The sequence below is a fragment of the Crinia signifera genome, chromosome 2, assembly GCF_055691185.1.
Source record: "Crinia signifera chromosome 2, ASM5569118v1, whole genome shotgun sequence".
Classification (NCBI taxonomy): Eukaryota; Metazoa; Chordata; class Amphibia; order Anura; family Myobatrachidae; genus Crinia; species Crinia signifera.
Window position 1 is genome coordinate 69,707,792 of NC_139218.1, and position 24,005 is coordinate 69,731,796.

A 24,005-nucleotide genomic window follows, 5' to 3' on the forward strand; every position below is an offset into this window, starting at 1 on the left:
ATTTTTTACTGTGTACAGAACTTCAATTAGCAGCACTATAAAGAACTCAGTTATTTATTTATTTAATAACAGTGTATATAGCGCACGCACATGAAAATCGCTGGGCTGTGCACACTGAGCAATTTTTGTTTTTTTCTTTCACCCGTCCAAGCGATTTTATTTATTTATTTTTTCCCCAGGGTGGGCGGCTTTCCATAAAGCCGTCCAGTCCACAGCTCATCTGCTGGTAATACCAGGATATGTGCAGCGGTGGGCGGCAATGATGCGTGGGAGCCATACACACTGGGCAGGTTTTGAGCTGAAAGCAGCTCATACGGTTAAAGTGAGCTGCTTTCAGCTCAAAATCCCTCAGTGTGTATGGGCTTTTAGTTTCTTTCATTGTTGGTTGCAGCTATTGTTTTCCAATGGCAATTGGATTACTTTTAATGAATGAGGGTCAGTTGACTTATGATAAGGGTGGACCATGCAGAGATAACCTGACTTGTCAAGTAGAAAAATGCCTTGTGTGTTATCCTTGTAAATAAATAGGAGAGTATACATTTTCTGCTTGTGCTGATATCATTCCCAAATACTACAGGTCAAAGTGTCTTTATTGCCTACAGCTAGTAACTGCCTATTTTCCAGACTTTGTATAGCACCACCCCTTTGGACACCGCTCTTAATTACCGGACTGTCCGGAGTAATCCGGAACGACTGCTAACCCTACCCGCATCTCTTCTTACTCGTAATTGTTCATCTCTTCCAATGGCATCCTGGCCCTACATCCTAGCTGTATTATGTACTGATAGTTTTTCAGATACTGTAATGTTAAGTGCTGTGGACCCTGTGCCAAAGGTATGGTGCTTCCAACCACTTGTAATATATAAATGAAATGTACAAGAATTATGATAGAGCAGAGAACCTCATCGCAATTCAACTCAGTAGCAGAGGACTGGGGGATCTTTCCTGCACTCAGGCTTGGAGAGCAATACAGAGTCCAGCTAGAGGTAGTGGCAGGGTGGGGTGTGTTGGGAAGGGGTGCCGGACAGGGTCCCGACAGTCGAGATCCTGACAGTCATTTACCCAACGTTGGGATCCCGACTTTTAAAACACCGACAGCCGGGTTCCCGACAGCCACCGGCTATTCTCCCTCGTGGGGGTCCACTACCCCCATAGAGGGAGAATAGAATAGGTGGCAAGCGCAGCGAGCCCGCAAGGGGCTTTGTTGTGCTCGCCATGCTGTGTGAGTCCGGCCAGTCGGAATCCTGACGTTGGGCTAATGACTGTCAGGATCATATACCACACCTGTTGGGAAGGACTGGTTGCAAGTTAGATTGTCGGTCCTGGATGATATTTTGTTCAACCAAGAACAAATCATCACCTAAAATCACTGGGTTTACCATTCAATTTGGAGACAAAATCAGGCCCCTGTAACATGGCATTTACCTGGCAAAGCATGCTGGGAGTTGAAGTTACCAGTCTTTATAAAGCTGCTGAAGGTACCGTTTTAAAAGTGGCAGATAATTCCGTTGACCGTTTCTCTTAACATGAACGTATACATATAGTAATTGCTAAATGGGATATTTGCTGAGTGCTCTTGTTACAGGCTAGGTAGAGGCGGAGTGGCAGATGCCTCTTTGTCTAACTCCTAGGGATTAGCTAGATCCGGGTCTTGATGTTCATTGCCTAAAATAAGCTTTGATGTTTAGAAGCAATCTCCTATTAATGGCAAACTGGAGGTGATTACAATTCCCTATTTCTAATGTGAATAAACAAATGCAGGGTTCTTTTCCATACATCCTATGACCGCTAATAATGATAAAACAGAGGTCTATAGGACTGTATACACATGGAGATTCAATCTTTTAATAAGGATAACCAGAAACTTCATACAGTGCATACAGCGACAGGTGCCTCTGCATGATCTTTGGGCCTAATGCAGAACAAATCGCACAGTGCTAATTTTTGGGAACCCGGCGATCAGGTATACGCTGCCCCGCCAGAGTGAAGCCCCGTCCTGTGCAAGTCTGCGAATTGCTTAGCACAGTTTGCGAAATTATTGCAAGCCTACGATTATCTGCAAATTCATTCACAAGCAGCTCGCCATGTTATGATTTTCCCACTGTGTGCAGTCTGCGAATAGCCCAGGACTTACACGGTGGCTTCAATAGAAACAGGCTGATCAGGGTGACCAACTCATCCCTTTAATTCGGGACACATATTAATTACACCGGTTCTGTGGCTGGCTTTCACCTGGTTTTAAACTGCCACAGAACCTGTGTAATTAATGTGTCCCGAATTAAAGGGATGAGTTGGTAACCCTAGCCGGAGCAAACGTTTCACGACTTCCCCTCAGACACTTGAGCATGCCTGCGCTTTCCCTGAAATTCCTACAAAACGTCCAGTTACCGCACACAAAAACAAACTTTCTGTCAATCACCTTGCAAAGGGCCAGTGATCAAAAAAAGTAGCGGGAATTTAAACTCACACTTGAGCTAAAAAATTTACCTCTGCAAGCGCCCAAAAACACACACACACACGCACACACACCATTAGACAGAGCCAGGGCCAGTCGAAGAGTTTTTAACATCCCCCTGCAAACTATTACCGCTTTCAGACCGCAAATGCTGGGTCGCACCAACGATTAGGACACAGGTCCATCCCAGGAGCGCCCCAGCATGGTCCCAGATCTGAAAGCTCTGTGTCCGACCCAGCTTATTGCTCGATCCGGGTTACTCGTTCACACTGCACCTGACCTGAGTCAGAGCTGTGGCCAAGCCTGGTCGTGACTCCTGAAACTAGTTCCAACCTCACAATTATAGTGGGGATTAAAGTTTCCCCTACTTTAATCCCTGTATACAGGATTGGAGTTCACACGGGCACTCACTGTTACCAGGTTGGGGTGCAGTGGCAATTGACCTTTGCTTAAATAAATAAAAAACAGAAATTACCATAGTAAACTCACTAACAGTACCTTGATGTTGGGCTGCAAGCTTGTATGTGTTGATCAATCCATGAACCAAAACAAAGCATTTTTGTGCAGTTGCACCAATATACAATTGAGATATATACGAGGCTGGATTGAAAAGTAATGCCTCCATGGGAAGAGGTAAAAGTCGCAGGGTCGGAGCTCTACGACTGGTGTGGCAGAACCTCCTTGATCTGCAGGCGCCGCAACCCTCTTCCCAAAGATGAAAGCGCACCTTAAGGGTTCAACACTTCAACTCTGACGATGAGGTGAAAGCTGCCATTCGGTCCTAATGTCAACAACAACCACCAACATGGTTGCCCGACTCGTCAAGCGTGGAAAGGGATGGGGACGACGTTGAAGAGCATTACATAGAGTATAAACTGAGTTATCATGTACAAAAAAAAGTTTTCAAATGCGTCCACAAATTTAAAAAACTTACGGTAGCCATGCGAGGCATTAGTTTTCAATCCAGTTACGGACATGTTACAAATTGATTATTTATCATTACATTTCTCATTACATTGGAAATAAAATTAATATTGCGGCAAAGTTTTGTGAGTGTTTGACCTTAATTATATAAGTGTGGCAAAATGGACCAGAGCGTGTGTATAGTAGGGAATTCAGGCTGTAAGGTGCAGTGGGGCAGGGCCTGACCTTTGTTCAGCAAAAACTCTTTACTGAAACTTGCTGTTTCACCTCATAATTGTATACGTTTCGTTCAGTATTTATGCATGTAGCATAAATAATATGAGACTTGTTTGGTAGACTTCCAATTTGTAATGAATATGTAGGAGTGGTTATCATTCCTCCATTAATCATGGAACCGTTTCCTAGTCCATGCATGTCTGCCATTGTTTTGAAAATGTAATAACGGCAATACCAATTATATATTACGTGTGCTAAAGCTGTGCTTCTAGGCACGAAACAGGAGTTAATCTGTATTGATGACCTTTGTTTTACCTCCCTGTCACATTGAAGACCAGTGCTGTATGTAGAGATCTTACCGTTTCCTCCTATTCTGACTGCTTATCATTCATTTTGATCAAAACAATGCGAGATCATAAGACATTTGGCATGACACATGACGGTCCAAATGCCCGATACTGTAATTTGATCCACATGTGTGTGTGGTTTATCCACAGAACTGGTACTTCTGACCAAATGACTACATTGTGCAGCTCACTGCATTAAGGAACCCAATTCTGATCTAAGTGCTTACCTCTAGCTCCAAGGCGTGGTACACACTATAAGATCTATCGTATAATATATCATTCCAACACAGATGTATAGTGTGTAACCCCAATTCATTATTTCTGGATGCTGGTGAATCTGCCCATTGGATGTGCTGTCTGTCCTATTGAACAATGCCACAGGCAACATTCATGTGGTTAATTGCTGCATGTAAATATACCGTGCCGTCAGACGGCCAATATGTACGACTTCTACAATGTATCATTACATTGCAGCACTGGGTCACAATGTCAGATGGTCCGTATCTAGCTTAAGGGGAATCTGTTTTAAACCTTCTAAATGGTGAACAAGTGAGGAAGTTGCCCGTGGGAACAAGTCGGACCTTTTTTTAAATGTGTGAATTAAAGCAACCCCTAATATTATTCTCCTCCTGTGTGTTTGATATGTGTTTTGTACCACACTGTAATATAATCAGATTGGAACTTTTACCTGTACATGCTGAAGGCGTCCACTCCCCTGGGCATGCACTCTGTCTATCCGTCTGCTAAGAGTGACTAATAAGTTCTAAAATTAATGTGACTTATATTCACTACATATCAGTTAAGGATGCAGTTTAAATCCCGGCGGTCGGGATCCCGGCGTTCAGAATCCCCACGCCAGAATCCCGACCGCTGAAATCCCGACAATTTCTCCCTCCGTGGGTGTCCACGACACCCCTGGAGGGAGAATAAATTAGCGTGCCGAGCGTAGCAAGGCACCGGGCCCGCTGCGTGGCGAGCGTAGCGAGCCCGCAAGGGGGGGCGATCCACGTCTCCCCCCCCCCCCTTGTCGGGATTTCGGTGGTCGGGATTCCGGCGTCGGGATTTTGAACGTCGGGATCCCGACTGCCGGGATTTCATACTGAATCCATCAGTTACTAGTGAATTTCTAGATTATGTTTGAATACTTGAAAATAAATATATTCAATGGCCAGGTTCACTTTAATCTGACCCAAAAAGATTTTAATAATCGCACCGCAGCCTTTGTTCTTTCTTACAATGTAGACCGCTGAGAGTATGTATATTATAAAGGAGTTGAGGTGTGGATAGAGAAGATGAGGTGTAACGGTTCCAGATTAAAAGGTCTACAGTGTCTAGATCAGGCATGTCCAACGTTGGCCCTCCAGATGTTGTGAAACTACCCATCCCAGCATGCTTTGCCAAAGTTTTGTTATTAAAGAATGCTAAAACTATTGCAAAGCATGCTGGGATGTGTAGTTTCAAAACATCTGGAGGGCCAACGTTGGACATGCCTGGTCTAGATAGACAGTCAATAGATTGACACCAAAAGGTTGACATGCACAATATCAACAGTGACAAGTGGTCGACATGGAAAAGGTTGACATGAATTTTCTGGGGGGTTTTTTGGTCATTGTCAACACCTGAGCATGTGGACTCCCAATCAGTGTAGCGTGTACCCTCTCAAGGCTCTCCATGCTTCCGTTCCCAATCAGAGTACACAAGAATGTTAAATTATGAAAAACTCCCCAAAAATTAAATAAATGAAAAACCCATGTTGACCTTTTTTTAATGTGTCGACCATTGTAATGTCAAAATGTTGCTTGTGTCGACCTTTTATTAAAATTGGCACTGTGTATGCTGCCTTTTTGTCAATGCCGGCCCTTTGATGTTGACATTTTGTGTGTCTATCTAGACACTGTACAACATAATCCAGAACAATAATAACTCATCTTCGCTGGCCAATCATCCAGATACTGCCCCAATACAGAGTAGGCAGCAAGAGAAATCTTCCCACCAGCCTTTCCAGGTACTTTGTAGTAGAGAGACCATATTATAGTGAATTATCCAGGCGCTTGTCTGGATTATATGAAAAGATCATGTGAATGTTTTACTATAGTTAAAGGTAGAAAACACAGGTTCATTCATGAAGCTTTATTGACCAGATACAAAGAGACATGAGACCAGCGTGTGTACATTTGTATTTTGTTATTAAAGGAAGCCAGTGCAGAGTGTGACAGAGAAGCAGGTAACTTATTCAAGCGATGTGGTACGCTCCTCTTTATTGTTCCCATTCACTTCTCTTGTGAGACTTGGCAGAAGGTTGTCAGTGTTATATCTGTCTTTGGATGTTAGGTAAATACATTTACAATGAAATAAAGGGCTTGCTTATAAAAACAGACTGCTTTGGACACTTTTAAAATGATTGAAAGGAACGTGTAATGTCTTTGTCTCATTAGACAGGGACACTTCATGTATGCAAGCAGAGGGGGTTTGCAGGTGCACTATGCAATCATTACTGATAACATGTATTCCTTTTATAATTCATTTATGAGGATGTTAGCATACATTTGGCCAAATATATCTACCTGCTCACCACGTTAAGGTCTCCTCATTAGAGCAGGTCCCTAGCACTATGGGGTTCATGCATGGGGTGCAGGGCACCCCCAAGCCAGTCCAGCAAAACCACCCCAGGGCATCACATAAATAAAATATAGCTGTGAAGTGTAATAGAGTGTAAAGTGTCATAGAATGTAGGGTATGTGAAAGCAACTAATAGTGATAAAGGGTGCGTCAAAAAGAAAAAAATTGGGAAAAAATATGTGAAAAAATATATATTAAAAAGACATACATAGAAAAATGATGTGGAAGGAACATGTAAATGTCTTTCTCCTTAGACAGGGACACTTCATGTATGTCTATGGAGACACTGACTTCAGGTATGTCTAATAGTGGGTACACAGGGTGTGATTTTGCTTGCGATTCGATCCCTATTAGATTGGGATTGAATCGATTGGTACACAAAATGCATTTTAATTGGCTATGCAGTACAGGTCTGTGCTATATGGTCTTGCCTGACAAGACTTCTTTTCTCTTCAATTAACACTACACAGGTGCATGTATTGGGATCAAATCTGCATCATATGTAGAAAAAACATTTGTTGCCCATCGGATTTTCTATTCGATTTTGCTTCTATAAGTAAAATGGAATAGAAAAATAGTGCATATGTAACGGTGTGTACCCTCTATAAGGCAGGGCTGTAGCCAGAACTTTGTAGGCCTCATAGCAACATTTTGAGGGGACCCCGTCCCAGTGCTTTCTGGAGAGACCTGTTCTGCAGCCCTATGTTAAGTGGTCTAGCTCACATTCTGTCACACAATGCCTCCTGTTCGCTAGGCTGCGCATACTCACAGCCTAGCGAACAGGTCAGGCCGAACACCCGGCCAGCCCCCTGCATCCCCTCACTAGCACGCAAAGAGATTTGTACAAAGACACGTCCCCTCCCATGCGGCTGAAGGAAACAAGTCAGTGAAAACTGAGTTTTATCTCTGACAAAGATGGCCGAAAAGTCATGTGACATCAGCTGCCCGCCCCGAGCTGGCATTGGCCAGTCTATGTTCCCAGGGGAATGCCCAGCTTTTACATGGGGACGCCAATAAAACGCTGGGCGTTCCCCCTGTCCACCTCCTCAGGAGCAAATGGCTCAGCGCATGAGAAACCCGTTCCCGGGGTTTGCACATGCGCATAAACATGTATGCGCTACCCCCACGTCAGACAAGGGACTGAATTCAGACCTGACCGAATGGGTCTGAATCAGCCTCTATGTTCCCACAAGACCGTGCCTCCACTTGTTATTGTGCCACACATTACAATTCCACAGTTTTTATTATGCAACATTTTAATGTCTTCCAGTTCATTTGTACCATGTTGATACATTCTAGGCCCCAAGGCAAACATTTGAAAGGGCCCCTATGTACTACCGAATGGTGACACATGTATAAAGACATGTAACTTAGATAGGGAAGGTGCGCCTCTCTCCGCTATGGGCCTCACATATGCTGCACTCCCTACCTATGCCCTTGGACTAAGGAGACACAGATTTTTTGCTACGTAGGAAATAGCTTTGGATTTATTAAACTAGTTTTTTTTTTTCTCAAATCAAACCATTTGTCCTTTCAACACCACGGGCGTTTCCCATATTCTAAAATACCCTGCTTGCCATTTGTTGTTTAAGTTCCCATCCTCCCACCTGTGTGATACTAATGTATTTGCATGCATGTGATAGACCACAGGAGATAGATTGTACACGAGGAGTAACCTCCGCTACAGAGGTTAGAAAACTAAAGAGGTGTAAACACGGTGCGAGCTGACTAGATGGCCAAAATCGTCTAGAAGGTTATTTTGTTTCCCCTTCTTAAGATTCCGATGTGTGTCCTCTCTAAGTAAGTATCCCCTAGCATAGATAGGCTGTGCAGGCAAGACAATTTTGACTAGATCACAGACTATCCTTAGTCAAAATCGACCAGTACATCTAGCCAAAATAGGTCAATATCCTGCATTAGCCAAAATCGCACTGTGTACACATGCCTTTAGTTTCAGCAGTTTTAGCTTTTAATAGTCAATTAGTAGTTTTTATTGGATAGTTTAAAGACACCACTATAGTTTTTAGTGTGTCTTAAGGCCCCCATACACTAGGGCGACTTGTCCTTAGGACAAGTCGCCCCCGACTTCACCCTGAGCTTCCCCGGCTGCTCCCCGGGGGAGCTTGATTAGATTGGCACTTGATGTGCCATTTTTAACATGTGATAAATCGTCTCGATTTATCACCTGTAAAAAACCCAGGGAGCAGGGGGGGGGGGCTACAGAGCAGGGCTGCTGGTGGGAGCAGGGGGGGCTGGGGACGCTGCGGGGGACACAGGCGGCATAGAGCCGGGCAGAGGGAGCCGGGAGCTGTCAGTGCTAGAAAAAAAAGCCTATACAATGAATGGGCAGCCTGTGATTGGCTGAGCGCTCTCTCCGCCAATTGCTGACTGGCTGAGAGAGCGCTCAGCCAATCACAGGCCGCCCATTCATTGTATGGGCTTATTTTTTTTATTCAGTACTGACAGCTCCTGGCTCCCCCTGCCCGGCTCTATGCCGCCTGTGTCCCCCGCAGCGTCCCCAGCCCCCCCTGCTCCCTCCACCGCCGCGCTGCCCCACTAGATCCCAAGTCGGGTGGTCGGACGTGCAGCAGGTCCGACCACCCGACGCAGATCCGATGCGCACGGGACCGCGCATCGGATCTGAGGGGACATCAAAACTAGCCGATTTTGGTCCGATTTCGGCCTGATCCGACTGATCTGGCCGAAATCTGACCAAAATCGGCTAGTGTATGGGGGCCTTTAGTCTAGTTACCCACTGACATAATGAATATACTTTGGGATGTAAGATGTGGTATCCAGACTATTTGTCTACAACAAGAAGATAGACAGCCATTAGGTCGACACCATTAGTTCAACATTTCAATAGGTCGACATGCCATTAGGTCGACATGCCATTAGGTTGACACTGTCATTAGGTTGACAGTGTCTAGGTCGACAGTCAAAAGGTTGACATGGTTTTTTTCACTGTTTTTTGAGCCGACATGTGCCGACAGGCGGTATTTCATGCCCTACCATCCACTAGGGCGTGGAGTTAGATTATAATAGTGTGCCGAGCGCAGCGAGGCACCGTGCCCGAAGCATTGCGAGCGCAGCGAGCGATGCGAGGGGCTGCGGTTCACTTCAAACTGTGTCCATGTCGACTGTGTCGACATTTGGGTAAAAAAGTGAAAAAAAACATGTCGACCTTTTGACTGTCGACCTAATGGCAGTGTCGACCTAATGACATGTCGACCTAATGGTATGTCGACCTAAAAGCATGTCGACCTATTGAGTTGTCGAACTAATGGCTGTCTATCTTCTTGTTGTAGACAAATGGTCCCGCATCCGTAAGATGTGCGGTGGGGGGCTAATAAAAGAATGATGTCAGACACCAGTGTAAAGTGGCCTTAGGAGACTGTAATATTTTGGGGGTATACTATACTGGTTGAACTATCCCCCGGACCTCACCAGTATTTGTTTTTTATATGTGATTAATAGCATCCACACTTTAGCATGAGAGAAAAATATATGGATTCTGGTCATGCAGGGGGGAGACCTGCTGATACTGTAATACTGAGGTATGTCTTGATAAATGTGTGCTGCAAAAGGCACCTACAGTAGTATGGTTTACTGCAGCATTTTGTTTTTAATCAGCGGTGGCGGGATGTTTTCCATGAAAAATAAATGTAATATGTATAAGAAGCGTTATAGTGCTGCAGGTGGTGGGTACAGACAATGCAGTAATGAGACTGTGATGTCATGACTGAGATAACCCTGTGAATAGCAGCCTGCACTCTGATGTATTGCTGAGGCCTGGAAAGCTGAAGCCTGGCTTTCTAGAACTCGCAGGTCTGTAGCTGTGCAGGTCCCTTTGTGCAGGAAGCTTTTGTTACAACAGGCTGGCTGCTTCCTCTCATGAATAATTGAGATAGTGTTAAGTTCTGAACAAATATAGTAAATAAAAGTGCAGTGGGAGGAGGGTGGGTGGAAACGTACTACATTAAATAGGCATTGGATGCAGGGAATGGGAATCTCTGAGTAGAAATACAAATGCATACAGTATACTAGATAGATGCCCCAAACAGAGTGGGAAGCTCGCTCTGAGGAGCAGAGGGTGTGGTTTGCCTGGGAACAAAGCCTGGCTGGTGGTCCAGGCTGGATGATTACAAGCCTCCTCTGATGTGAGGGAAGCATGTTCCATCTGACTTGCATTTTATCAGCATTTACTGACAAGCTCCACTGCCTTCCATTACCCTTGTTAAGGTGTGTGTCTATTTATCTCCTCCTGGACAGGAATGTTACGCTGGCTAGTAAGTAGGAACACCTCCTCTTCATATTTACTCACTGTGTGTGCCTGCTATGTTGTGCTAACATTTTAAATGCCAACTGAGTGTGGGGATGTCACTCATTTTGGTTGATTCGGCTGATCAGCCTTTGTTTGCTTTTGTCTTGTTGTGTGTTTATATTGACACTAAACATTTCTGTTTAGCAAACTGTTACAGCACTATATATAAAAGTATTTGTATATGTGTGTGGATAGTGTATGACACCCTAGTGCTGCTTGTTCCATACATTATCACTTCTGCATTATGCAGACAACATTTATGACCCATATTTGATGTTCCACAGGTGGCTAGGTGGTGGTATGCCACCTGTTCTGCCCACCCAAACAATGTGCTTGGCTGCTTTCTATGTCAGAACCCACTGACATATCTTGTGCAGGGGGTCAGAACACCCTGAGCAGACTGCAGTGTAGCGGCCCCTGCAATGCTTTCTGCTATTAGTGTCATCTTCCTGACAATAACTTTTTCACAGATGGCCACAGAGCATATTGCGAGAAATATGGCACTGTTCGGAGAAGGTACATGAAGGGCAACACAAGAAATAGGTTTGATGTGACAAGGTCGACAATGGGAAGGTTGGCAGTTTAAAACAAAGAGAGTTTTTCACGTTTTTTTTGTCCTGAATTTTGACATAAGTTGACATTGACACCATATTAGTGTATCGCATCCCCTCGCATGGCTTGCTGTGCTCGCCATGCTTCAGGCACTAATATATTCTCGCTCCACGTCCTAGTGGAAGGTAGGGTATGAAATACTGCCTGGTTTGGAGAAAAAAAAAGTGAAAAACATGCCCACTTTTTGACTGTCTACCTAATTCTTGTGTCGACCTCTCGACCCTGTCGGCCATAGCCATGTCAACCTATTCCATGTGTTGACCTTAGCCCTGTCAACCTAATGTACGTAGTATCCCCTCTTAAAATGTCTTTGGGAGAACGCATTGGAAACTACAAGTGTGACTAGGGGCAAAATGGAGAGTGATAAACAACCAACCAATCAGCTTCTGTCTGACATTTTTCAAACACAGTCTGTAACATGGCAGGTAGGAGCTGATTGGCTGGCTGTTTATCACTCTCCATTTTATCACTTTTGAAGCTTAGTGTATCTGGCCCTTTATGTGAAGTCTTAAGGGACTCCCTATGCAAAAGTGTAACAACCCTACCAACGTACAATTTCTTCCCACTTTCTAGCCACATTTTCCAACCTCTTGACTTATTGGAATAATCTGGCATTTGTACTGCTAGTATAAGTATGAGCATCAATGCTTCTCCGCTCGGTATGGAAAACACGTTGCTCTCCAAGCCTGTGCACTGTGGCCAAATTGGATCACATTTATGCTTCCTAAACCTGTGCAATGTGGGAAAGTGGTCCCTGGCTCTACGGTCAGAGAAGTTTTGGAGTTTAGTTATCTTTTAGTTCTGTTTATTTTACACTCCTATTTCTTTGCAACCAGAAAAAAGGATTTGGGATTTGCATGATGAAAAGTTCAAGTTTATTGAGATATATTTGCAAAGAATGCAACAATTTGTTACAGTGTGGGCTGCAAGACAGATAAATTCAATTGTTGCTTTGTTTAGACACCAGTTTACCACAGGTGTTCGCAGCGTGCAAAGTCTGCTTTGTTGTCATCCAAACTTGAGGTGGGTGCGAGCAGAAGTGTATCTGGTGTAGCTTATCGGTGTTTGATTGGAGCAACAATTGAATAGCTCCAAAAGAACTCCATAAAACAATTCATTACCTTCCAACGTGTTTTTTGTTGGTGTGTTTCTAGTTTGTGAGATGGTTGTATAATTTATAACCGTGTAGGTGGCAGGATATTGTGATTTGTACAGGCAGTCAAGGCAGATTGTGTTTACATTGAGTCTCACCGATCCGGTATTCTTTAGCTGTTCTACAGCCAAAAAAGTGCTTGATGGAGTTATTTACATGATTAAAATTGTACTTTTTGCTTGATAAATTAAGTCTACAGAGGAGGATAGCTCGGAGTGAGGCACCAAAGCTACATTAGTTGAAGTGTGGAGGCGGAGCTCTTGAGACCGCTCCAAATCCACACTTCCATGGTCCATGGGAGTCTCTACCCACAAGCTGCCGCTGCAACCGTGCTTCAGCGGCAGTACTAGTAAGTGTCAGCAGCCACTGGTATGTGGGGGCCCGGGGATGGCCGCCCTATCACCCCGGTGTTAATCCAGCCCTGCTGATTGTACCCCCCCCCCCCATGGTGGCTTTACTTGTAGGCCATTACATTTACTCCAATAACTATTATTTTCTTTTACTATCACAGAGCACAACACTTTTTTTTTCTTTTTGAAAGTAAATAAAAGGTGATCGTGAAATTCCAACACAAAGAATTGAAAGGAAAACTCTCCCTGTGACCCATCTATTAATCCATTACTTGAATCCAGACAGAAGCATTTATCCTTTTTTTTTTTTAATGAAGGAAATTTTGACAGCCCTCATTTATTTATTTATTAATTATTAACAGTTTCTTAAATAGAGTACACATATTCCGCAGTGATTTACAGAGAATATTTTGAACATTCATGTTAGTCCCTGCCCCAGTGGAGCTTACAATCTATATTCCCTACCACATGTACTCGCACACTCATTCAATCTAGGGTTAATTTTTGTTCGGAGCCAAATAACCTACCAGTATATTTTGGGATTGTGGGAGGAAACTGGAGTACCCAGAGGAAACCCACACAAGCACAGGGAGAATGTACAAACTCTGCACAGTTAGGGCCATGGTGGGAATTGAACCCATGACCTCAGTGCTGTGAGGCATTAATGTAATAGTGTACCAATAGAATTACTGATACTTCTTAGCCAAGATACATTCCCCCATCTTTACTCTAATATTATTGGATATTAAGGGTTTGCTTTATTATAATTTATTAATCCAAAGAAAATCTGGTGTAGAGGAGTTAAACAGCTTATCAGCTGATCATGTACAATGTGTAAGAAGTATAATTGGATTTCTTTGGCTTGTTCTATGATTGTAAAGTCTGCTCCTTCATGAAATCTCCTTTAATGAAAAGCTGACCGTTGCAGTGCATATATTGAGGAGTCATCCTGATGTTACTGCAGGTATAGCCCCAAAAGTAACACAACGCCTTGTAATGGAGCTGCCAATTACAAGGATGTTACCATCTGAAGACAAGGAACGTGTGTTTGGTTATCTTCTGGGGGAGGGTCCATCCGAGCAGAGGTGGCGACTAGGAGCCTTGTAGCAGTGGGCGGCGGAGCATGATGCGGCTGCTGAATATTTTTAAATGACTGGCCAGACACTGATTGGCTAAGAGAATTCTCTCAGCCAATCAGTGGCCTCCCATCTAAAAAGCACCTGCTGCTGATGGGTCTGATCCGACAGATTGAACCTGCAGCAGGTTCAATCAGTAGGGTCCGATGCGCACGGGACCGCACATTGGGTCGGGTGAGGTGTCAAACACATACGATTTGGACTGGATCCATCTGGATCTGGAGAAATCCTCTCAAATCAGACAAGTGTACGGGCACCTTAACACTGTATTCAGAATGTACTTTCATATGGGTATGGGTAATTGGTTTAACCCAATTTAAGTCCACATGCATTGGGTCGCCAGGCTTTGAAGGTCAAAACAAGCAATAGGTTGACCATGAAATGGTTGACATGAGTTTTTCCCTAACAGTCCAGGTCTTGAAGCCATACTTCCATGAGCAGAGGCAATTAGTACAATAGCTTTGTCACTTTGATTTAATAATGGATATTCTTCAAATCTGGACTATTAGGATAATATTAGAATATTTACTACATGCGGGTTTTAGAAATGGAGATGTTGCCTATAGAAACCAAACGGATTTTAGATATTTTTCTTCTAGAGGGTGCCAGATTAATAATAAATTAAATCTGATTATTATGGTCAATACCTCCACTTCTAAAAACCCGCACTTGAGTAAATATACCCCTTAGGGAGCCTTGAGGATCGACATTAAGAAACTCCTGATTTATTGTATTCCACTAGCTCTCTTCAAAGGGCCCTACAGATAGACAATTGTGTTTAACAGTATGTCCCGCTTTCCTAGTCCTAATTGTAGAATATATCAACAAATGTTCTTTTATCAAACCCTTTTCTTTCACATATAAATAAATAATTGAACCATTGACTTTTCAAATTTCAAGTTTATTTCAGCTGTTACAGTAAATACTACACAGAAATATGTACAAAAAACAGGTTGACCATTGATAATCCAACACTGTGGCAGATAATTCATTTTGGCAGGTTATCAATGGTATTACCCAGACAGCGCAACCCCCCCCCCCCCCCCAAGCCAGCTACCTTCATCTCCCCTTTAGTGTTGTTTGTCTCTCCCTGCCAATCATCTCACCCCTGCAGCGCTGCTAATCTATGCCTGCAGCATGATTTCCATGCCTACTCCTTACCCCGCCGCCCCCCCCCCCCCTGCAGCGTGACCGATGCCACAGCACGACTACCTTGCTTCACCGCTGCAAACCCTCCTTCCGGCCTTTTAAGCCCTCATCTCAACAAATTTTAATTCCCCCCCCCCCAGCACCTTATGTGTCCGAATTAAAAAGAGGTTCTGGACCTGGAACATCATTGGTCAACCTCCTACCAGTATTTTGTAGCTAGAGATATCTAGCTTTGAAAACATTTGCTACTCTCATACTCTACTTAGATTCTGGATTTCAGTCACAGCAGTGTTTTATACCTCCAGATCGGTGTGTTGTGGTTTTGTGTAGACTCATAGTGATGGTCAACAACTGCATAGTTGCATAGTCCTACTTGTAATTCTCGTATACAAGGTCTGATTTTTTTTATTTAGCGGAAGCGCCTGAAGGCTTTCTGGTCACCTGTTACTGCACTTTGGAGAGGGAAATGCACATTTAGCATTGCTTTTAATGGCAGTTCTTCAGCACACAATTTCTCTGACAATGACTCCAGCCCTACAAAGTATCATATTTCAAAGTAACGTACAATAGAAATACTGTACTATTGTCAGCTGCAGCAGCCAGTCTCCAAAGTGTTCCTGTGTTTCGCTGACCATGAAGTCATTATACTTATCTCATTCTGTCCTTTTTATTCTTTTGTTTTCCCTTTAGTGAAATATTTATCTTTGAGATTTGGAGCGACACTGGATGAAAAAATATATTGAACGCCAATACGGATCACGTTTTGCACATTGCCTCATTTTTAAAATCCAACATGTTTAACTTGATGAAAAAGGATAAGGACAAAGATGGAGCCAAGAAGGACAAAAAAAAAGAAAAGAAAGAGAGGATGTCAGCAGCGGAGTTGAAGAGTCTGGAAGAGATGAGCCTTAGGAGAGGGTTTTTTAACCTTAATCGTTCTTCTAAGCGGGACTCTAAGGCCAAACTGGAAATATCGAATCCTATACCTATTAAGGTAGCAAGCAGCTCGGAACTTAACTTGACTGACATTGACTCTGACAATGTTAGCAACAGAGGAAGTGTTCTCTATGATTCTGGGCACCTGAGCACCGCTAGCTCCAGTGATGACTTGAAAACTGAGGAAACAAACTTCAAGGGTAGTGTTCTTCAGCGAGCTGCTAAGTTTGGCTCCCTGGCCAAGCAGAATTCTACTGGAGTGGCGCAGATGGTCAAGCGATTCTCCTTCTCCCAGAAGAGCAAGGACGAAAGTCTGTCTGAGACATCTACGCCTTCTGAGCACTCCGCTGCTCCATCACCACAGGTTGAAATTAGAGCATTTGAATCACAACTTAATAAACACTCTGTGCCTTCAGTACAGGTCAGCCCGCCAGACAATACTCAGACTGTCATTAAAATCCCAGAAGTGGTGGGAAAGTCGTTCCCAGCTGATTTGAGATTGCCTTCTGTACTTCCGCCACAGGCACCAGTGCCTAGAGAATTGGAGCTTCAGCGAAGGAACACTGGAGATTTTGGTTTCTCGCTACGTAGAACAACCATGCTTGACAGGGCACCTGACGGTCAGGTATATAGAAGGGTTGTCCACTTTGCAGAGCCCGGGGCTGGCACTAAAGATCTTGCTTTGGGTTTAGTACCAGGTGATCGTCTGGTAGAAATAAATGGCCGGAATGTGGAGAATAAGTCTCGGGATGAAATTGTGGAAATGATCCGCCAGTCTGGAGATACAGTACGGCTGAAGGTCCAGCCCATCCCCGAGCTGAGTGAACTAAGCAGGAGTTGGTTGAGGAGCAGCAAAGGACTCAGAAAAGAGGCTTTTGATGTAAGTATTGTACAGCGTTGTATTATGTGTTTTCACCAACATACATATTTCTGCAATCATTGGTTGGTATAAAGTGATGTTGCCTATCTCTATTATTTAGTTGCCTAGTTCAGTTTTACAAATGTGTTTTTGTCTATTTTATGTATTTTATTGCTTATTTGATAGATCTGTAATGTAAACTGTGTGGTTTTATTTGTTGTTCAAATTCCATGTAGTCTCCATTTGTGAGGAACCATTTGCTGACCAGTGTATAACTAACATGTTCAACTATTCACTATGGCATTCGATAAATCACATGACTGTATGAACAATTGTATGCCAAAAAAACATTTTTGATGCGATTTATCGAAAGGTGAGCTTCAAGGGAATGGCAATCGCACAAGTGTGTATAGCATAATTCATGCAAGTTGGTTAAGTTTGTGATTTAACTAATTTGTCTGAACTACTGTGTCTGTTTTCCACTGTATGATCGAAAATGGTCGATTGTTATTTTCTCCCATCCATTACCCGATTTTCATTCCAACCAGTCAGATTGAACAGACTTCTCCAGTGGACCACCAGTCTTTCTGAAATGTGTTGAACAAAAGTACATTAGAGTCTTGCTATTGTGCTGATAATATCTACATTTTTATTCCACATAAATGGTTCCAGTACGGAATGTGTGCAGACTTTCCAAGTGTCTCCAGGCACTTGGGGCTGCGTAGCCTTCTTGTTTATATATGAATGTCAGGTGGCATGAAGCATTTGTAATAAATGTATTTTGCCCTTTGTTACGTCTTGCATGTTATTATCTGACACAGCTGTATATATTAGATTGTCTTTGCAGATAACAGTGCGTTTGGTTAAACTGCAAAGTTGGCGTTTACCCTGCTATGTAGTCTTGTGCCTTGGGGCACCACCTGAGAACAGTCCTGTGGAGTGCTTAATACAAAGATAATAATGCTCCTATTACTTTTATAACTCAGTAATACATTGTTTTATATGGCTACCATGGTTGTCTATATTTATATTATACTGCGGATCATTGTGAGATGTAGGCACAGAGAATATATCTGGATGCGAACAGACGTGACAAGTGTTTGTGGAGACATTTTGTGTACATCTCCAGCTTTGGGGGATATGCAATGTGCCGCCGCTATTTCCGACGTGGGAAATAGCGGCGGCTCCCTATTCAATGCTGTCATTAACAACAGCATTGATGCCGGATCACGGCAGAACAGGTCCCGACTTCAGAAGCTGTCGGGCCCGTTCTGCCGATAAGGGCCGTGGATTGTCGTTATCCGGGCCGCAGATCAACAATCCACGGCCGTTTTCGTGGCCACGCCCCCTTTGCGCCCATCGGCAGGCAGGACATTGAAACCCGTCTGTCGCTTTGCGGTCGATCTGACCGCAAACAGGCCAGGATCATGGCTGTCGGCGGGGATCGACAGCCGTGATCCCAGATTGCATACCCCCTTTAGTCTTTCAGCATGTAAATTATAACAACACACATATTTTCCAGTGTGAAATGTATTTTCTATCCATGAGAGGATGTTTTGATTTATATAATTACATAGGACTACAAATCCCAGGACTGCTGTGTTCTGCAGCCCCATGATCTTGCTCAATTATCATCTTTTTGTTACTGTGTTTCCCCGATAATAAGACACTGTCTTATTATTATTATTTTTTTGGAACAAAAAACACCATAGGGCTTATTTTCAGGGTAGAGCTTATTTTAATTAACATTGGCAGTCCTGCTTTTATCAACATCATGTGCCTCAGTCCTGATTTACCGTATCTACATCATGCCTCTCAGTCCTACCACTCACCTTATACTTTTAGCACAACTGCCGCTTTCCTTTTGTTTTCCTTCCGCGGTTTTCACCCTTTCCGCCGCCGCTGTGACTCTGTTCCTGCCTGTGTACTGTACAGACACCGCTCAGTCTTGGATGGTGCGCGGTGATGTCACATGCGCAATGCATCCCTGGGACCACCAATGGCAGTAGAGGCTTCAGTGGTACCAGGGCTGCTGCCGCAGCAGCATCCATTTAATGTAGGGTGAGTAGCTGGGGGGGGGGACGGAGCTGGAAGGGGATTTAGCTAGGGCTTATTTTGGACCGTTGTCCAGAAATAAGGGTAGGGTTTATTTTCGGGGTAGGTCTTATTAGCGGGCAAACACTGTACTCTACTTTTGTATTAATAACAACATTATTTTGCTTTTTTTGTGCGACGCTGTAGCCAGGACATCCTGTTCTAGCCTACATGTGTATGTTCCCTGTAGAACGACGTAATCCTCATGCATGTCTTAATTGATATACAAAATGTTGGAATCCATAAAACCTCCATTGATTTTGGTTGCTAGAATGTTGTAATGCTGCATAACACTCTCTGTTCTCTTTGAGAAAACTCAGCTGACAAATAAACAATTATGTATAGTTGTGCTGAGACCTGGAACCTCTCTGTGTCATTTTAGAATACACAGACAATGCGGCTACTGCACAAGACAGCTGGGATTGGGTTTAATTTCTGACAGAAGCCAGGCGTTCACATGGCATTTATATGCAGTAATGTCTTGTACGCACAGGTGGTAATATTATCTCAGTAGTTGTTTCCCATAGTTTTGCTGCAGTACAGTATAATACACTACATATTCTGTCATTAGAATCCCATTATGTTTTACCAAGACTTTATTCATGAAACACTTCCAGCAGTGTCATAATCAAGATAAAACGAAGTGAAGGCCTGTAGATATGGGTCCATTAGATGCATCATTAGGAATACTTCAAATAGTACTTTGTAAGCCTTTGCTGAAGTACTGGACTTTATATGCACTTTGAGCACTTCGTTTCCTTGCTCCTATGCATGATGCTTAAATAGTTAATGTGCCTTCAACGGAGCAGATAACCGTGATCACCTATACATGTACATATGAGACTATCAGAAAATCACACCAGTAAGCAAATAAATACATTTATTTATTATTTACAGTTTCTTATATGGCGCAGCAGATTCCGTTGTGCTTTACATTAGTAGACAGTGATAAAACTAACTGGGTAACAACAGACAGACTTGGGGGTTAGAGGGCCCTGCTGCAAGCTTACAATCTATTTAATAGAATATACTGTATTGTCAGGGAATTTCTGCAAAGCTATAGGGTGTTTAGAATGGCCATGCCAATAATTGCACATTTCCATAAAACCTGTATGGGAAAGGTAAAGTGGCCCAAAGCATGGGGAGCATACGCATTACTCTATTTGGGGATCCACGTGATCAGGTGTCGGACAGCTCTGCGACAGTCGGGATTCCGACAGTCATTACTTCGACGTCGGAATCCCGACTGCTCCCTCGTGGGGGTCCACAATCCCCATAGAGGGAGAATAAAATAGGTGGCGAGCGCAGCGAGCCCGCAAGGGGCTTCATTGCGCTCCCCCCGCTGTGCAGTCGGGATTTCGACGTCTGAGTAACGACTGTCGGAATCCCGACTGTCAGTGAATTGTACCACACCCATTGAGGTTTACTGCCACGTGTGTAGTGTAGTGTTCATTCTAGCACCCACTATTTTTTGAAAACCCATGCAGTTCCTGTTCCCTGCCTGGGGTGTCGCTGTCTGCTGTGGTGTTTCTAGCACAGGTCTCGTTTGCATATTGGTGCTGAAATACAGACCACACTGGGCTAGAAGCACTCCAGCAGACAGCGACACCCCAGGCAGGCAAGAAGAACCGCATGGGTTTTCAAAGTTGGCAGGGTGCTAGAATGAACACTATAGTATCTCACAATATTCACTTCCAGCCACTAAAATGGACATTCCCTATTGCACAACAATGGGCAAAGTTGTACATAATGCTGATTTTTAGGCATACATCTGACAGTAATGAATATATATGCTCAATTTGTTCAAAAATACTTTTAGAGAAGACCAAACCTAGACACGTGGCCAGCATAATGTGCTTAATTGAAATTGATGCTTTGTAGCGTAAACCATTTTCTTCAATAGCAATTTGATGATAATCCTGTAAAGTAATCCTATCTGCCTCAAGGCAGATTGGCACGTTTAAAGAATTTTTGTTTGCAAATGTTGGGTAACTGCTTTTCCTAGACTAGAGGAGTTGACAATGTAATTACCCTACTACAGACACGCGACACAGCCAGTGTATTCTGAAGCCAATTCATCTAGAAGTTTGTATTTTGCATGTAAAAAGGAACCAGAGCACACCCACACATAAGACTCTATACTCATCCAAGATATGAGTGTGCCCCAGGGCTGTGGTAGATTACTGCTGTGTTATGTTAGCCACATGCACACTCCTACATGCAATCCAGTATTAACAAACAGGTCAAGGAGTCTAATAGTTTTTGAGTAACAGGAAATACCACAACTAAAGGTATGGGCCTAATACATGTCAAGAGACTATATTGAAGGCTCTGAATTCAGGCAAATGAGAACTCTGATGTTTTCTTTCTATTATACCACTTTTACACTGCTCTGGATATCCCGGGTTATTGCACGTGAACTGCAGCAACCCGGGATATTGTGCAGTGGAAACGTATCGAGTTGAAATTACCCAGGTTGAGCGAACCGATATTTCAGTCTGGGTAGCGAGCAGGGTTTAACACAAATTCAACACTGGTAACCCGGGTTGGTGAAACCCGGGATTGATGAATTCACAGGAATTAAATAGCCGGTGCTGGGAGCTGAGATCTCAAAGTGCTGGCTCAACATCATCCTTCCGCATTATTGCCAGGTGCAACTACCAGTATAAAGGGGTCGCACCCGGGTTGGAACCAGATACAAAATCCTGGGCACAACCCGGCTACGCGGCATAAAAGTGATATAATTCAGTTCAGCTTTTCAATCACTGCTGCCTTTCCTCACATCTGTCACCACTGCAAGCTTTTGTAAGCAGCATCCATCACTTGCCTTTCATCAGCCAATGTATAGCATAGATGGGTCCTCAAACTGCGGCCCTCCAGATGTTGTGAAACTACAAATCCCAACATGCCTTGCCACAGTTTTAGGACAGAACAAACTGGATAAATAAAGGCAATATTTGGTTAAACCGTCAGCTCCGAGCGGTGTCCGGTCCTGCTGAGCTGTTCTTATTATTGGCTTCAGCAGCTTATTTGTTTTTATTGTCTTAAGGCTCATCCTGTGTGACTGCTCTCAGCACGCCCCCCCCCTCCTACAGCAGCTCCTCCAGCTCTCCACAGATGGGATGTGCGCTGTTTACAGTAAAATAATCAGGAAGCCCTTGGCCACTGTAAGCAAAGATTATATTAAAATAAGCAAGCAGTGTGGAGTGGGGCTTTGCTTAGGGGTGCGTGTCTTGCACTCAACTGTTTTCTAACTACTTCATTCTACAGCCAAATTCAAGATGTTTTGTGCCCTGTCCTCTGTGGCTGTACTTTCACATGTAAGGTGTGTTCTCCTCCATTGCATTGGCCATGGAACGGACACAGCGGCTGAGCAACAAATGAATGCTGTGGACACACAGACTTGGGTAATCAGTAAACAGTCCCCCACCAGCTTGTGGTTAGGGATAGTGCATCAGCAAAGTAATACATGAATGAAGGGTTTTTTTTTTTTTGGGACAATTCCATGATCTAGGAGTGAGTGTTCTCCTGTTCCATGGAATGGGGGAGTATGGGACACAATATAATGGCATACCAGGACTAGTCACTGCTTAATATAAATGACTGTAACCTCTTGACAGGGGTGTAACAGCATACAGGAAGACTTTAAAGAAAGTCAGCATGTGGCCATTAATAAAAAGGGGATTCTTCCTGAGATTGCCCTCTGGAGGTGGACATTCCTCTCCCCTGACTAGCACACTCTAGTCACTGGAGATGGTGTAGCACTGTGGGTTTTACTAATCCCAGTAAGAATACTCTTATTTCTTATTCAATTTGGATCCTGCAGTATGCAAACCTTTATGCTGATGTATGATTCAGCACTATGTAATGTTACGCTGTCTTGTACAAAGTGAGGGAATTCATAGTGACTTTTATTTTAAGATACTGAATTTACAATCTTATACTACTTTTCTTGTTTTATTTTTATTCCGCCAATGGTTTGGAATTTAGTAGCACATATTCATTTCCAATTCCCATTTCCTGACTGATTTTTCCTTTTCCATTAATGATCAATGAAGAGTCTGAGCTTTGGGTACGATTCTGATTTGGGAATAAAGCAATGGAGGGTACTTGTGGAGTATCACGGCTCCCACGATGGCCATCGCACATGAAAAAATCGCATCGCATGCGATTTTTAACAGAAAAGCATCCAAATGCATTAAAATTAGTATGAAACATGTTCAATGGCCCCCAAATAGCATTGTTGAGGCTGTACCTCCACCACTATCAATGCGAACCCGAAGCGTGGCGAGCGGCGGCGGTACGCGTCCTACGACCTTTTCATACCCCTACTATCCACGTCGGCGTGGAGTTGAGAATAGAAAGTGTGGCGAGCGCAGCGAGCCACCGAGCCCAAAGCGTGGCTAGGGGACGCGGATACCTTCACAGGTATCCGCGTCCCCTCGCGGGCTTCACAGGTGTCCGTGTCCCCTCGCGGGGGTCGCTGCGCTCGCCACGCTTCGGGCTCGCTGCGCTCGCCACACTTTCTATTCTCAACTCCACGCCGACGTGGATAGTGAGGATATGAAAAGTTCGTAGGACGCGTACCGCCACCCCTCGTGGGCTCGCTGCGCTCGCCACGCTTCGGATTCGCGTTGATAGTGGGGGTGGTACAGCCTCAAAATGCCATTTGGGGCCATTGAACATGTTTCATACTAATTTCAATGCATTTGGATGCTTTTCTGTTGCATGCGATGCGATTGCATGCGTTTTTTCTTCTTTAAAAAAACGGCAAAAATCGCATCCCATCGCATGCCACTATATATGGCATGCGATGGGAGCCGTGATAATC

The 24,005-nt window shown here is 43.8% G+C and overlaps 1 protein-coding gene across 13 annotated transcripts in view; it reads left to right on the top strand.

Annotated features, from left to right (window-relative positions):
- MYO18A (myosin XVIIIA) overlaps positions 1–24,005 on the top strand; it is a 315,102-nt gene that overhangs the window by 21,253 nt on the left and 269,844 nt on the right. For all 13 annotated transcript variants that reach the window (XM_083172333.1, XM_083172334.1, XM_083172336.1 and 10 more), the window contains exon 2: positions 15,976–17,101. In XM_083172333.1, coding sequence (XP_083028459.1) covers positions 16,079–17,101 — 1,023 coding nt within the window. In that variant the 5' untranslated portion in view covers positions 15,976–16,078. The remainder of the gene's footprint in view (positions 1–15,975; positions 17,102–24,005) is intronic.